This window comes from Ochotona curzoniae, unplaced genomic scaffold (assembly GCF_017591425.1).
Source record: "Ochotona curzoniae isolate NIBS_2020 unplaced genomic scaffold, NIBS_Ocur_1.0 contig_517, whole genome shotgun sequence".
NCBI classification, from domain to species: Eukaryota; Metazoa; Chordata; class Mammalia; order Lagomorpha; family Ochotonidae; genus Ochotona; species Ochotona curzoniae.
The window spans coordinates 5,809,220-5,825,764 of NW_024466454.1; the positions used below are offsets into that span (position 1 = coordinate 5,809,220).

At 43.1% G+C, this 16,545-nt stretch overlaps 1 protein-coding gene across 2 annotated transcripts in view; it reads right to left on the minus strand.

The window, feature by feature from the left end:
- Positions 1 to 16,049, minus strand: part of CTR9 (CTR9 homolog, Paf1/RNA polymerase II complex component) — a 28,607-nt gene extending 12,558 nt beyond the window's left edge. For both annotated transcript variants that reach the window (XM_040989122.1, XM_040989121.1), the window contains exons 1-13: positions 15,834 to 16,049; positions 14,525 to 14,623; positions 11,711 to 11,950; positions 11,119 to 11,236; positions 10,195 to 10,284; positions 7,826 to 7,974; positions 4,964 to 5,071; positions 3,356 to 3,463; positions 3,007 to 3,243; positions 2,597 to 2,686; positions 2,365 to 2,493; positions 2,073 to 2,256; positions 1,065 to 1,153 (exon numbers count right to left, since the gene is read on the minus strand). In XM_040989122.1, coding sequence (XP_040845056.1) covers positions 1,065 to 1,153; positions 2,073 to 2,256; positions 2,365 to 2,493; positions 2,597 to 2,686; positions 3,007 to 3,243; positions 3,356 to 3,463; positions 4,964 to 5,071; positions 7,826 to 7,974; positions 10,195 to 10,284; positions 11,119 to 11,236; positions 11,711 to 11,950; positions 14,525 to 14,623; positions 15,834 to 15,878 — 1,686 coding nt within the window. In that variant the 5' untranslated portion in view covers positions 15,879 to 16,049. The remainder of the gene's footprint in view (positions 1 to 1,064; positions 1,154 to 2,072; positions 2,257 to 2,364; positions 2,494 to 2,596; positions 2,687 to 3,006; positions 3,244 to 3,355; positions 3,464 to 4,963; positions 5,072 to 7,825; positions 7,975 to 10,194; positions 10,285 to 11,118; positions 11,237 to 11,710; positions 11,951 to 14,524; positions 14,624 to 15,833) is intronic.
- Positions 16,050 to 16,545: the final 496 nt, after the last annotated feature.

Here is a 16,545-nt window from a genome sequence, read left to right on the forward strand (position 1 = left end):
AGTAGAACAGAGAGGAAGAAGCAGATGGAGACAGAGAAGGCAAGCACTCCTATCTATTGCCATCTTAGACATCTGGGGAGTGATTTTTAGGGAGCTGAGAACTCAATCCAGTCTCCTACGTGGCTGGCAGGGACCCGCATACTTACATCATCATCAGTGTCACCCAGGAAGCTGGCTACAATCAGGAGCTGGAATCAGGTGCCTAAACCAGATCTTCTGATGTGGGATACGGCATCCTTAGCCAGATGTCTTAACTGACAGACCAACCCCCTAGCTACTCTTCAGCATTCTTTTTTCTTCATAAATAATTAATTTGAAAGGCAGAGTTACAGAGAGAGAGGAGAAACGGAGAGAAAAAGAGTTATCTTTCATCACAGTGTACTCCCCAAATATAGCAAGAACTGGGGCTGGGCCAGTTTGAAGTCAGGAACCAGGAACTTCTGGGTCTCCCATGTGGGTGGCAGGAGCCTAAACATTTGGGTCATCTGCCACTGATTTTCCCAGGCAATCAGGGAGCTGCAGCAGAAGCAGAGTAGCTGGGACTTGAAACTTCACTGACACAGAATGCCGGTGTCACAGGTAGCAGCTTAACCCCCTGCAATACAATGTCACTCCTTTAGTATTCTTAAAATATAAACTGGGGGCAGGGGGTTTGCTGCTGTGGTGGCAGATCAGCCTGTGGTAGCAGCATCCCATATGGGCACTGGATGGAATTCCATCTGCTCCACTTTCAATCCAGCTCCCTGTTGATGGCCTGGGAGAGCAGAGTGGGATGGCCATAGGCACTGCACCCATGTGGGAAACCCAGAGGAAGTCCCTGGCTTAACTCTGGTTGTTACAGCTGTGTGCAGAGTGAGCCAGCGGATGGAAGTTCTCTCTTCCTTCCTTTGTAAATCCACGTCTCAAAAAAAAAAAAGATTTTAATATATGCAAATATGAAAATAAAATAAAAACCAGAGAGATACCAAAGTCACTATAAGTAATGACAGCCATTAAAAAAGAACTTGCTTACAGGGAGAAGTGACAATAATTATCTCTCACAATTAAACCTCAATATTACCAACCTGATTAATCTGAAGAGCTTCCTTAAACCAATCCGAAGCTTCATAAAAGTTCCCTTTATCTCTGGCCATGGCTCCTAGGCGCAAATAGCCTGAAAACAGCATTTAAAGGTTTTATGTTTGAAATGCTAACTGCCAACAATCACGACTTTGAAATAATTGTCTTTTTGTGAATACAGCCATACAAGAAACAGAAAATTTCCAAGGGGGAGACAAAACATCAAATATTAATCTAACAAGCTGAAGTATAATTTTGTCACCACCAAGTCTCACTGGAATCTAGGATTTCCCTCTTCCACTCCATTCTCAATGCTGGTACTCTGGTCCATCTCCTTATCTGAAGCTAAGTTACTTAAGAAGCGTGGCATTGGTCTCTCTTTTCAGTTTCTAACATACATGCCACTGCCAGTAAGTTCTTCTTAAAAAGCTGTCTGGATAAAAACAGAGTTATAGGCACAGTGAAACCATGCGCCTATAAAATTATGCATACAACACAAACTGTTTTCTTTAGAAAAGGTCATTCTCTTCAGGAAATCACTAACAGCTGTCTATCATGTCAATGAAATTCAGTTTGGCAACCAACTAAAATCTGATTTATTTTAAATTACTTCTGTATCCACAACAGTGTGACAGATGCCAAGTTAATAGCTCCTGATGTGACTGATTTCTCAAATGAATCAGTCAACCATAATTACTTTAAAACTTTTCACATTTTATAATGTCTTGGTTGCAAACAACTCAAATTGGAACATTCCAATAAGGACTGCTTCACAGAAAAATATTTCTCTTGTTCACTATTAAAAGCACTGCCAACATTAAGATGAAGTCAACAGTTAAAAGGTGAATCTATGATCAAATATGTCAAAGAAAGACAAAGCCAAATGAAAGAAGCTGGTTCAGCTGAACACAGCCTGGCCACTGAATAGTGCAACTGGGTTCAGCTGTGAATTATGGGTACGAATTATAGGAATTTAAAGAAATGTGTTATATAAGAAAAGTTAAAATTCTTACAGTCAACATAATTTGGATGTTCTCGTAAGATATTTTTATACAACTTTTCTGCTTCGTGGAATTCACACATTGCCTCATACAACCTGGCCAGGTTGTACGACGTCGTCACAGAGATGGCATTGTAATAGTGCTCATCATGCTCAGCTTCTGCCTTCGCGCGATCCAGCGATGCCAGAAAATATTTCTAGAAGGAAAGAAAGTCACATCGTTCAAAGACCCGGTCGATACACCCTACAAAGATATACACAGAATTTCACCAACTGTTTAGAAGAAAATATTTCCATTCTCCTACCTTTGCCTCCCCCAGGTTTCCAAGTCGAAAATGGAGGGCCCCCACATTATTCAGAATCTCTGGGGGGACATCGGCCTGTACTTTCTCCTGAAGGATTCGTGTGGCTGTTCCGTAAGCTGAAAGGGCACCCTGAATTTTCATAGTGGACAGAAGAGGTAGTGAGTGAGCATGAAAGACAAACATTACAGCAGGATTACAGAAAAGCATGAGTTACAAAGTATAACCAAAATACCTGTATGTCAGTCTGTTCTAAGATCTGTGCCAATTCAATCCACGCTTCCACATCGTCAGGATACTGCTCTGTGACCTTCTTCAAATGGCCCTGGGATGGAGAGAGAGCATTAAGTGAACGCAGTCTACCAAAAGGCTGGCAAAGTGAAAAACGGTGGTTACTTTAACCTGCTTAGTATGTCAGGTGCTTCTACCTGATCTAACAGTGCTCCTATTTTATCTCTAGTGGTAATAATCAGAAACAAGGACTAAAAGTATCCCTCATATATACTATTAAATTACTATATATCAATAGTTATTGTTAATATTAGGAACTATATATACTATCAAACTATTAAACTATCATATACTAATATATTAAGCTATTCCTGAATATAGCTAACAAAACAGCTGAGATCTTTTAAATGTTACCTTGGCAATGTCTCTTTTTTCTTGGTCTTCTGAGGCAGCATATAGAGAGCCAAGAATTTTCATAGTTTCATAATTATTAGGATAAGCTTTCAAAACTTTCTCAAAGCACTGAGATGCATTTTCTTTGTCACCTCGATAAATATACATTTGTCCCAAGCCAAAAAACGGTAGCACAAAAGAGGACGAGGCAAACTGTGTGGCTTGATAGTAGTACTGAAAAGCTTGGTCATAATCCTCCTAAAAGACAGAAACAAAGCAAAAGTGTTAAAAAAAAGGCTCACAAAAACTGTAAATACCATAAATAAAACAACAGGCCCAGATGTTGTGGGAAGTTATCATGGTTTCTCACCTGCACGTGGAACGACCTAGCCAGCTGATAGCAACTTTCTGCTTGCATAGCCTCCACCTCTGTGTTATGGAATGCATGTAGAGCCAGGTGCTGGACTTTACTATAATCCTGAACAAGGAAGACAAAGTCAGCCGAGAGCACTCGTAAGTCAAGTCTGTGCAGCTGTTTTATCTAAGCAGCACACTTCATTCACCTATAAGATCATTCCATCTCCCCCTACACACTGCCTCCTGGTCCCATAACACACCCCATAAACCTTAGTCAAAGGTTCTAAAAGGTTCTCAAATCACTCATCCATAAAATGGTGGTAAGGTGACCTATTCCATAAGCTTACCGTGAAGATTTCCTAAATAAACAATGGAGTGCACTTAGTATTTAGTAAGCAGAGGGTGTATATAAATAACAACCTTAATACTATTGTTAAAAGAACTGATATAGTTTTATAACTTTTTAAAAAAAGATTTAATTATTTATTTGGATGGCAGAGTTACACAGAGAGATTGGAAGTGGAGCAGCAGAGACTAGAACTGGTACCATGAGATGCCAGTGCAGTGCTGGTTCCTGTAATGTTTATTTAATTTACCATTTAACTAGCTTAAAGTTCTTAGCATATTTAAGCACTTGGTTTCAATATGGTATATTACATTTTCATGACTATTACATAAAAATGCAGTCAACTGAATCTGTTTTTAAAGATGTATTTATTTGAAAGGCAGAGTGACAGAGAAACAGACAGAGATCTTCCATCTGCTGGTTCACTCCCCAAATGCCTCTAACAGCTAGGGCTGGGCCAGGCTAACGCCAGGAGCCAGGAGCTTCATCAGATCTTCTACATGAGTGGCAGAAACAACCCATCACTTGTTTGTTTTTCAATTTTCCACGGGCATTAGCAGGAAGCCAGAAGGGAAGTTGAACGGCCAGACTTGAACCAGCTCTCCAGTAGGAGATGCCCACAGTACAAGTGGTGGCTTAAGCTACAGTGCCACAACTTCAGTCCCATCAATGACTCCTAGATTTAGTTGTCTGAAGGAATTAAAGTACTATTACTTCTACAGAATTAGTGGCAACTTTAAAAATGCCTCACAATCAACAGAAAGCTGTCAAGAACTTCCAGCTGCCTACATCAGTACATCCATATGCTCCTCAGACACAAGTGCCCGTGCTTTGCTCCATGGCTTGCCCATCTGGTGTGACGCTCTTCTAAACCAGACTAACACTCTTCCAGGTCTGTTGCCTTCCCCTCTCAACCACCTGGTGAGCTACACCAAAACACCTACAACTCAAGAAACTTTCCAACCTGGTGAAAACCCTTTTTAGCCACTTGATCACCTCCTTATTTCTCTACAACTGGATATAGACTTTGAACTTTTTTTGAACTTCTCTATGAAACTGAATTATTTTATAGAAACGCTGACTCCCTTGTTTCACATCCTTATAAGTGTTGGGTACATTATAGAGTGTCAATAAAAATGGATAGACAAATATACTTGTCCCAGTGTAATTTGGCAAAGCAAACTCTGATATTTTCAAACTTCTTTTAAGTGCCACAGTCTTAACTGTAATACACTAAGTCAAAAATCAGGGCTTAAAGTAAATGACTTATCTTACCTTTTTGAAGAAAAAGTGATTTGCCAAGTGGTTCAATACCATAGGGTTGCTAGGGTCAATAGTGTAAGCTCTAGAAAGAAGCTGGACACCATTTTTGATGGAATCAGCCTAAAAATAAGATTGTGACAAGATGTATGAAAACATTAGCTAACTTAAACTTTTCCAAAGCTTTCTTTATAATCTCAAGAAACAAGATAATATAACCTTAAAATTCAGAAACTAAAATACAGCTCTTGTTTTACTGGGGGTTCAAAATTTAAAAGAGTGAGTTATATAAAATTATTAGGATTTAGTTTTAATTAGAGAAGCACCCACATTGTACAGAACTCTGTACTCTGATATTAGATATGTATATTTCATATTTATTTTTTAAATTTATTTTCATCTATGAGAAAGGCAATGATGGAGTGAGAGTAAGATAAAAGAGGTGTCACTCCCCAAATACCTACAACAACCAGGGCTGGGCTAAGCTGAAGCTGGTGAGGTGTGGATCCCTTCATGGGCAGCAAGGTGCCCAAGCATTTGGTTGTTCATTTGCAGTGTCCCAGAAAGCATTAACAGGAAGCACAGGTGCTGGGAGGGGCACTGGCAATCCAATATGGGATCCTGGCATCCCGGGCGGCTGCTGACCTACTGTGTCATAACACCTGCGCTTGAATTCACTCCTAACTACAATTTGCTTTTACAGATTTACTTAATGTATTTGAAAGGCAGAGTTATGGGGGACTGGGAAAGAACAGAGAGAGAGAGAGAGACAAAAAGAAGGAGGGAAAGGGACAGTGGGAGAGGAAGAGAGATAACCTCCAGCTGCTGGTTCGCTCCCTAAATGAGCGCAATGGCTGGTGCTGGGCCAGGCTGAAGTCAGGAACTTAGAGCTGCATCTGGGTCTCCCCAATGGGTCGCAGGAACCCAAGAACTTGGACTATCTTCCACTGCTTTCCCAGCCACATTACCAGGGAGCTGGATTAGGAGTAGCTGAAACTCAAAGGTGTTCATATGGGATGCCAGCATCATAGGCAGCACTTTAATGCCTCCTCCCCCAGTACCAGTCTTATCTATGATTTTTTAAAAAAGATTTATTTATTTTTTATTGCAAAGTCAGATATAAAGAGAAGAGAAGATACAGAGAGGAAGATCTTCCATCCGATGATTCACTCCCTAAGTGTGCACAATGGCTGATAATGCGCCAATCCAAAGCCAGGAGCCAGGAACTTCTTCCAGGTCTCCCATGTGAGTGCAGGATCCTAAGGCTTTTGGCTGTCCTCCGCTGCTTTCCCAGGGCACAAGCAGGGAGCTGGATGGAAGTGGAACTGCCAGGATTAGAATCGGCACCCATATGGAATCCCGGTGCATTCAAGGCAAGGACTTTAGCCACTAGGCCACAGCGCCAGGCCCTTAACTGGTTTTTAAGCATGTTTACTGCACTTGTGATTACTCTTCCTTCCATAAATCTTTAATATTGTTCTTGTTTCTGTTATTTTTTCCCCTCTTCTTTTTTATTTTTACAAGATGTATTTATTTGAAAGAGTTACATAGAAAGAGAGGGAGGTATTTTGTACCTACTGGTTCATTCCCCGGATTGTCACAATGGCCAGGGATGTGGCAAGTGGAAGCCAGGAGCAAGGAACTTCATCCAAGTCTCCCATGTGGGTAGCAGGGACACAAACACTCCGCCCGTTTTCTGATGCTTTTCCCAGGCATATCAACAAGGAGCTGGATTGGAAGTGGAGCAGCCAGAACACCAACTGACTTCCAAATGGGATGCTGGGGTCACAAGGTAGTCACTTTACCTGCTGTATGACCCTGGCAACTCCTCCTTTCTATTTTCCAGAGTTCTCAGCTGCTTTGACAGTCTCCACCTTCCAAGAGCCATCTCTGGTGTTTCTGTTCTAGCTCTTCTTGGCATGGCAGATGGTGGTGGGTTTCCCCATGGCCATGTTGTCCCTCTACCCTGATAATAGACTGCGCAGCCTGTGGAGCTCTTCTGGTTTCAGGGAGGACAGTTCCCTTCCCTAACCCAGAGGATGAGCCTTAAGTGACCAGCTGAGATAACCTACTCCCCGACCTAGCAAATCAGCCTAAGGCACCGATTCTCAACTGAGAGCAATGCCACTTTTGATTACCACAAATTGGTGGAGGCAGTGCTACTGGCATTTACTGGGTAGAAGGTAGAGATGTTGGATAAGATGATTCCACACACACACAACAGGACATTACGTATCCCCAAGTGCCAATGGTATTGAGGCTGAGAAACCACGGAAACCCTGCTTTAGAGAATTAATGAGGGAAAGGATGGAGAGCTTCCTTCTCAATTTATGAGGGAGTCTTTCAAATAGAAAGCCTTTTATCCTGTCCCTTTCCTCCGTCTTTGCTGAGATGCAGCAGCCGTCCTGTGAGTACGAAGAGACAGACAACGATGAAGAAGGATTACACATTAAAGGGAGGAAATCTGAGGCCTTAGATGTTTGGTTTAATAAACAAGAAAAAACCTTTATTTTAAGGGCTGTGTTATTTGCAAACTGACACACACAGGTCTATAATTTCTTATTTGAAACTCGGATAAGCTCTAAAAAACCAGGTTTTTCATTTTGAATCTTGGTGGAAACTCATTTGGTGGCAACAATTCCCCTCAGCTGTCAGGCTATACTGTTAGCGTGCAGAGTCACTTCTTGCCACAGAACTGTTTGCTTTGGGGTAGTGCCCTAGTAATGGGGGTGTTGATATCATACAGTACAGGCACGTTCTCTTCCTAGCACTTGAAATCTTGATTTCTAAAGACAAACGTGGCTCTAAGAACTTCAGATAAGAGACAGCCAGCCTAACTGATCAGTTAGGAACTAGGTATTTTTTTCAGCCACATACCTCTTTATTGTTGAGTTCCAGAACAGCCAGCCCAACCAAGGCTCCCACACATTTGGAATTGAGCTCCAAGGCTCTGCTGAATGCCAGACGAGCTTTCTCTAGTTTGTTTAGTTTCACAAAGCAATGGCCCATTCCTAAACGAACTTCCGCTAAATAAAACAAAAAATGAATCTGTCACGCTAAAGTATTTTTAGGGTTCAAGCCAATTATAAAATCGCTTAAGACTTTCTCCATTTCTGAGTTGCATAATCTCCAAAATTAACCTTGGTGTATTATAAAATTATATTAAAAAATTAACCTTGGTATAAAATTCTTGGGTTTTCCACAGCTTTGGCTCCCCTGGAGGTTAGAAGAAGCCCTCTCTCCTCTTACAGATAACTTTTCTACCACAGAGCAGCTGGAATACTATTTTTCTTGTCTTCCAACACCTTTGCCGCACCAAAACCTTCATTTTCTCAGAGAACAAAAGTTCCAGTAAGACCTTAAATACTGTGAATGGCTAAACGCACATACTGCCATGCCCTCCACAGCTATGCCAATGCACGTAACCTCATTTCAAAGTCCCGTACAAACACAGGCCTGCTCTTACCTGAGGCCAACTCGTCCACTCAACAACTGATGCTCTCTCTTCTACTGGGGGGGACTGCTTCCATAATCCTGCCCTATTTTTGTAGCATTGTAAAGAAGTTCTTCTCTCTTCGATAATATTCATTCACACAAATTGCTACCATCTTTTAAAACGTCATCATGATTCCATTTTCTTTTCCAGCTGCCAATGCATCTCTCTTTCTCTATAGCAAAATTCCTTGGGAGATCTAGCTACATTTGTTTTCCCCAAGCCCTTTTCTTCAAATTTTTCCTAGAATTTACTCTAAAGAGGTTCTCACTTTCACTATACCAGTAAAACTGCTTTGATCAAGGTCACTAATGATGTGTATACTGCTAAATCCAATGATTGGTCAGCTTTGGCTCTGTCTCAATAGGGCTACCAGCAGAATTTGTCACTGTCAGTCATCCAGTCCTTCTGGAAACATTTTCCATCCATCTTCGTGGACTTTGCACTTATCCATTTTCTCCCTGTAGTTCTGGCTGCTCCTCAGCTCCTTTGCTGCTGCCTCACTGTTCTCCCCTTAATGTCACAGTGCTCTAGGACTCTATCCCTGGACCTCTTTTCTACCCACATCACTCTTTGGTTGACTTCATGTACCATTTTGGTCTTGGAGAGCATGCGCAAGGATGATGACTTCCAAATCAATCACTTTAGACCAGGCCTGCTGCCTTTTGGATTTCATCACTTGTATGTCAAAAAGGCATTTCAATCTCTTCCTGTCTAAATACAGTAAAATGTAGCTTCATCTTCAAACTGCTTAGGCCTAGGAATTACCTTTGACTTCTTCTCCTCTGTTTTGTCTCACACATCACTTCTACTCTACCAGTTCTCCCTTTAAAATAGATTGAGAACCTGGTCACTTAAATCACTGCCATTGCCTCCACCCTTCTGTGAGCCAAAATCTCTGACTTGCAGGACTGCAAGACTTCCCGCTGGCCTTGCCCCTCACTCCACATGCCACCCAGTCTCGACCCAGAAGTGTCAGATCACACTACTTCTGTGCCTCAGGCCCTCTGAAGGCTTCTTATCTTCTCTAAACTAAAAGCGCAAGTCCTCGCAATAATCTACGACTCCGGACATGATGAGTCCCTTGTGGTATTTTTTATCTTATTTCCTACCAATTTTCTCCCTCATTCCAACCTCTCCATCCCAGACACAGAGACCTCTCACTACTCTTCACAGTTGCCAGGCATATTTTTTTCTCGGGGCCTTGGTTGAACCTCCTCTGCTTGCTCATTCTGGGAATGCTATTTGCCATGAATCAACGAGGCTCTGAATTTTTTGAGTTTCTACTCAAATATTACCATTTCTAATGCATTTTCCTGGTCACCCTTCCTAATTTTCAAAACTTCTCACAACTATCCTACTTTCCTTTTCTTAGCCCTTGCCAATATCTTATATAAGAAATCTTTGACTCATAGCCCCGGTGCAAAGTAAATCCCATGAGGGGAGAGACTTTTGTCTCCTTGCTTTGCTGCTGCATTCCCAGCTAGAACAGCACAGGGCACATCGCTGGTACACAGTAAAAACTTACTGAATAAATGAGATTTTGCAAAGAAAAACAGCATACAGCAAAAAGATTTACGATATGATCTACTTTGTAGCTTTTGAATCAAACATAAAACTACAAAATCTGGATGATTCCATCATTTTAACAATCCAATGGTTTCTTTTCATAACTAACTTCATAAGTAAGTGCCAAATTCTCAAAAATTGTGTCATACAGAGCTTGGATCTAAAATAAAAGTTTTTCTCTCACCTGGACACCCTGGGTTGGTACGCAAGGCCTTCTTATAATAAGCAAGAGCTCCTCTATAATCCTTTTTGTTAAAAGAAATGCAGGCTTTACCTGTAATGGTTTTTAAAAATACATACTCCAGTTACAGAACACAAGTCTACTATACTTCACAATAACTCACTTAAATTTCCTACATCTCTTAGTAAGAAATACTTGAAACTGGTAAACATGGTATTACATTACATCTTTTTTTTTTAATTTTTTTTTTATTTTAAAGATTTATTTTACTTTTATTATTGGAAAGGCGGATATACAGAGAGGAGAGACAGAGAGGAAGATCTTCTGTCCGATGATTCACTCCCCAAGTGAGCGCAACGGCCGATACTATGCCGATCTGAAGCCAGGAGCCTCTTCTGGGTCTCCCACATGGGTGCAGGGTCCCAAAGCTTTGGGCTGTCCTCGACTGCTTTCCCGGGCCACAGGCAGGGAGCTGGATGGGAAGCGGGGCTGCCAGGATTAGAACCGGCACCCATATGGGATCCCGGGGGTGCAAGGCGAGGACCTTGACCACTGCACCACCACGCCGGGCCCATTACATTACATCTTAATTTTCCATAAAGCTATGTCAGTTTATGAGCAAAATAAAAGTCCTTTATCTTTATGTTCAACGTTATAAAGTCATAACTAAAATCACCTGGCATTGTTTACTAAAATGCTCACTGATCCTCTAGATGTAAATGATAAATTATTCTTAATTGATAAGTTCTTACTTCAGCAATTTCAAAAATAATATGTTGAAACTTAACAGTAAGTTGTTGACATTCTATTTGACTGTCTTGCTCAATTACTAAAGAGTTTTTTTTTTTTTTTTTAAATAAAGAAATTTCTTCCAGGAATATGCTTTAACAAAGTTGATTCTGAAGGTAGCTGCCAAAGAATGCTTACCGAGAAGGGCTGGGATATTGTTGGGGGACTGATTGAGCACAAAATGAAATTGTGCATCAGCTTGGTCCATTTTGTCACCTTCCAGGAGACAGAAACAGGCTCTTCCCAACAAATGGTTCTGTAAAGTAACACATCATCTTAGATTTTAAGTACATTTTAACTGATTTTTTTTTTTTTTAACTAAAACCAGCATAATTTACCACATAGAAAAGAGGTAGAACCTAATTCAAACTTCTCTGTCAACTCTAACGGGTCTAAACCACTAATACAATTCTCAATTACCAAATGAGAAACTACCCTGAAATGCAAGTCTCCTGTGCCAACAAGAATGACAGAGAAGTCAGATTTTAAAAATATTCTGAAAATTTTCCTGTAGACGTTAGAACTGCTGACTCAACATGTAGGCAAGTTATATACTAAATTTGCCAATATTACTTCAATAGTGTACGGACTAAAGAAAAACCTAATTTAATGATGAACCCATCTCTTCTTTCATCCTTGTTTTTGCTTATTTATACCATGTTATCTTAAAAAACTTTTACATGCGTCTTGCTTTCCTTCCATAAATTCAAAGAAATTTGATAAAACTTACTTGATCATACATGATAATTTTGTCAGCCATTGTATACAGCAAGGTCGCCTGTGTGATAAGGTCCTTCTTGTTGTCCTTGTTCTTCTCTTTCCGAGCCTGCTGCACATAGTAGGCCGCGAGTGTGTCTAAGCAAGTCATCTGATCTTTCTCATGGTCTCTGTAGTCCAAATTGCCATCTATACGTGCTGCTTCCAACAACTTTACAAACTCTTCTGTTTTTCCTTGCTTGTAGTATTCCAACTATAAAGCAGAGGGTCAAATTACAATCACTACACATGTGTCCATAGAAAAAGCCATACACAAAAGTTGTTAGCTTTACTGGTAATAGCAATGAAGCGGAAACAATACAAAAGATGAATAAACAGTTATGGCAATAGCCACACAATGGACACTACTCTGCAATAAAAAAATGATATTTTTTTCTGATTTTCAAAAAATTTTTAAAGATTAATTTATTTGAAGGTAGAATTACACAGACAGAGGGGCTAGACATACAGATCGTCCATTCACTGATTCCCTCCCTAAATGGCCTAAATGGTCAGCGCTGGGCCAGGCTCAAGCCAGCAGCCAGAAACCCCATCTGGGAGTCTCGCGTGGGTGCAAGTGCCCATGGATTTGGGTCATTTTTCTCCGCCTTCCCAAGTACAATTAGCAGGAGCTGGATTGGAAGTGGAATAGCTGGGATTTGAGCTAGTACCCATATTCGTTGCCAGTGTCACTCACAGGTGGTAGCTCAACATGCTAACTCACAATGCCCCAAAAAGGGATGAATTATTGATACAAGATATAATATAGATAGATCTCAGGATAATTATTCTGAATCAAAGAAGCTGGACTGCCTCCACACCTCCTGCCAAAACACTACACATTATATAATTCCATTTATAAAGCTCTAGAAGACATAAATATTTTGTGATAAAACTGCACATCAGTTGTTGCCTGGCACTGACAAAATGGGGAAGGACATCAATGGGATCTTTAAGGGGTGAAGGAGAAATTCCTCATCATGAGTGTGTGGACTTCACAGGTCCAAACTTAACCCAAATGGTACATGTTAGGGTCTGGCTGCTCATCCCTTCAAGAATTAGGTTAGTTTGAACTTAGTCCCTAAATCATGTGTTAATTGGATGTGGACATGTGCCCTACGGGAGGTAACCAGGATCAGATGAAAGTCGTGGAAACAGATCCCATCATTGCATGGTAGCAGCTTTGCTAGCAAGCTTGCTGCTCTGCCATGTTATGCTTGTCACTACCATGGATACTGGCAGGTCCCCATCAGCAAGAAGGACCTCACCAGCCACAGCTGCCAGAGCATAAACCTCTCAGACTCCACAAGGGGAAGCATTGTAGGTAGGGACTTCACCAGCTTTGTCTGCTGCTCCACAGCTCTGACCCAAACCTGTATCAATTACTCACTTGTAGCAACAGAAACGGACTAAGACAGTAGACTTCAAATATATGCAGTATATTTTAGGTCAATTAGATTTTATTACACCTATTAAAAAAATTAAGAACATAAAAAAGTTTCTAATCTGTTTTCTATCTAGCAATAGCTGATTTTAAGCTAAAATTTTCAAAGCAGAGATCGAGACAGAAAGCCACAAAGACATCAAAACAGAAAACTTGGGTTCTGGTTCCAGATCTATCAAAAGTTATCTGTGATGTTGGCCTGCAGAGCGACATTCCCAGGCATCTGCTGCAATGACAATCAAGAAAAAAACAAAATCTATTGTTCATTAACCACCTACTAGGGGTTATGTACTACTTAGGAACTTCAAGTACACAGTTTTGTCTGATCCATACCTCTACCGCAGCAAGAAGGTACATAAACATCCCCATTTTTTTTCAAACAAGAGGAAACAGGTTCAAAAGTCAAGTCAGTTGTCTAAAGTCTTAGCAGCCAAGCTGGGATTTAACCAAAGCTCCTAATCCCAAAAGCTTATCCCCCTTCCCCTATAACAACCTATGCTTAACCAATACATTCTACCCTAGTCTCAATTCCTCTAATGTCTCAATTTTCCCATTGGTGCTGTTCAAGAAGGCATATGTATTAAAGACAACCCAAATTCTCTTCATTTTAAAAAACTCTGAGTTTTTTTTAAATGAGAAGTAATGGCTTGGTCTCCATGAGACAGGAAAATCTGACACTGCATGTTCTTGAAAGTTGTTCTCTCCACATCAAAGGAAGAAAATGAGCCGGCCTGAGCAATGCACACAGCCCAGGTGCAGACCTGCAGCACTGCCCTCCTAGGCTGCAACTGGAGTGGACAGGATGGTTACCTGTGCAATGCCTGCTCTGCCTGCTGGGAACAGAGGCTAATGCTGACAGGGCCCAGCAGCAGTGCTGGAGGGCCGGACACACAGTCCTAGCCTTCCCGACAGGACTGTCCCGGGAGGTACTCATGAAATGCAGGTGACAAACAGGACAAAAAATGCAAAGGGCTGTGTGGATTAGCCTGGAACTAATGTATGGCTGTGAAATCGTCCACTGTTCAGGGGAACACTGTCAGGCAGCAATGTTTACATTGTGATATTTTGTTTCTTATACCACCACTACATAATTAAGTACTGGATACTCAGGGTGGATTTCGCTTGTACTAACAAATCCTTATTCCCCAGTTGAGTATCAGCACATCATTTAGGAAATGGGCATTACTTGCCTACAAATAATGGAATCAATTTCTCTTACACGTGGGACGATTAATTAATCTCTCATGAACCCAAGCTGGCCAGTACTGTATCTGAAAACACAACACACATTTTCCCCACAACTGAACAACTGACCCACAGATGATGCGTTTTGTCAATACTGACCGCCAAGGCAATCCATATGTGCAGCTGTGTGTGTTCCTGCTTCAGGATACTGATAACTTCATCTCCCTCCGGTAACTGATCGAAGTCAAGTTCAATGACCTGCAACACAAAACTTGGGCTTTACTTCTGATTTCCTTTTTAACTTCCTCTTTTGTGATCGCTGCTGCCCTGAACACACACCAATATGCATATACAGAGTAATGGTTCCAGGCCAATTCCTGTCAATGTTTGCAGACTATGTGACAAATATGCTAAATCTTTTTTGTTTTTAGATTTTATTTATTTTTTGTTGGAAAGTCATGTATATATAGAGGAGACACAGAGGAAGATCTTTCCTCCAATGGTTCACTCCCCAAGCAGCTGCAACGGCTGGAGCTGAGCCAGTCTGAAGCCAGGAGCCTGGGGCCTCTTCCAGGTCTCCCACGTGGGTGCAGGGTCCGGCCTCGACTGCTTTCCCAGGCCACAAGCAAGGAGTTGGATGGGAAGCAGGGCACAGGGATTAGGACTGGCACCCATATGGGATCCCGGAGCGTTCAAGGCGAAGACTCCAGTCACTAGGCTAATGCGCCAGGACCTAAATCTCTAGGCTAATGCGCCAGGACCTAAATCTTAATATTACAGTAAAAGCTGTTCCCGCATCATTCAAACTTGTAAAACGCTGAGTCCTGGGCAACGGAACAAAAGTCCTGTTTGATAGGTACTACAGGCAAAGAGCAGTTAATAAGCGGGGAAACGGGGAGGCCTCAGCCCGGACACCTGGGGAAGCTGAACACCTCCTTACACACACACACACACACACACACACACACACACACACACACGAATCACTGCGACAGCATCCCTGTGTCACAACCACTGCTGACTGTGGGCACAGAATCGAACAGGAACGTTCTGGGACGGCGGACAGCAGTCACACAGCCCTGCGACCGCACGCGAAGACGACCGTATCTCGAACACACACGACACAACAAGCATGAAAACTCCAAAACAGACCCAAGAACATGCAGTGCGGGGAGCGCCAGCCCCGCTGGCTGGCTCCTGACGGGGACTCGGGGTTCCCAGAAGAGAGAGACCAGCTGGGAGAACGCCGTCCGGGACCGACAGGTCGCAGCCCGACCTGCAGCAGCTCGCTCCCTGCCGGCCCGGGGCGTTCCCTCGGGGCTCCGGCTCCGCCGCGCGGGGGGCGCTCCCTGCGGAAAGCAAGCCCAGCCGCTCGGCGGAGGCGGCGGGCGGGTCGGGGAGGGGTGCGGGGACGACCCCCCAAGTTCCCGGCCGCCCGCTCCCTCCCCTCCTCCACGCTCGACAGTACCTCGTCCGTGTCCCGGAGGGGAATCTCGATGGAGCCCCGCGACATGGTGAGAGCACAAAGCAGGCTACAGGCCCGCCCCGCCGCCGCCTGTCTGTCCTTCCGTCCACTAGTCCTTCAGGCGAATGCGGAGGTGAGCGCTCGCCGCGCTCGGGCCGTAACTGCCGCCCCGAGGCGCCGCCCGCAGCTCCTGCTTTATCCTTCCCGTCAGCGGCGGCACCGCCAGCAGCCGAGGGGGCCGGCCACTTCCGGGGCCCGCCTCCCGGCCCGGAAGTACTTCCCCCGAGAGGGCGGGAGCGAGGCGGGGTCGGCCTGGGGCTCCGGAGTGTCTCCCTTTCGGGGGTTGGGCTCCGGGCCTGTGGGCGGTGGGGACCCTGAGATCCACCGGAAATCGGGGAACCCGAGATCCCACCGGCGGGGACCCCGAGATCCCACCGGGAATCGGGGACCCTGCATGGATGCCCCGGCCAGTCAGTTCCGTTCTCCATACAGCCCCTCAGACAGATTCATGCGACCACTTTACAGAAGAATGTTCCAGTGATATTATAACCGTGCCAAAATTCGTGCATTTTTCTTTTTTTAAGTTTTTGGACGCAAATGAAGAAGGTGTGCTGGATTTGTTTCTTTCATACAGTTGTGCCCTGATTCTATTAGGGAATTGTGTTAGGGGAGGTTTATTAAAGACTGATTCCTTTAAGTAACAGTAGTATTACGT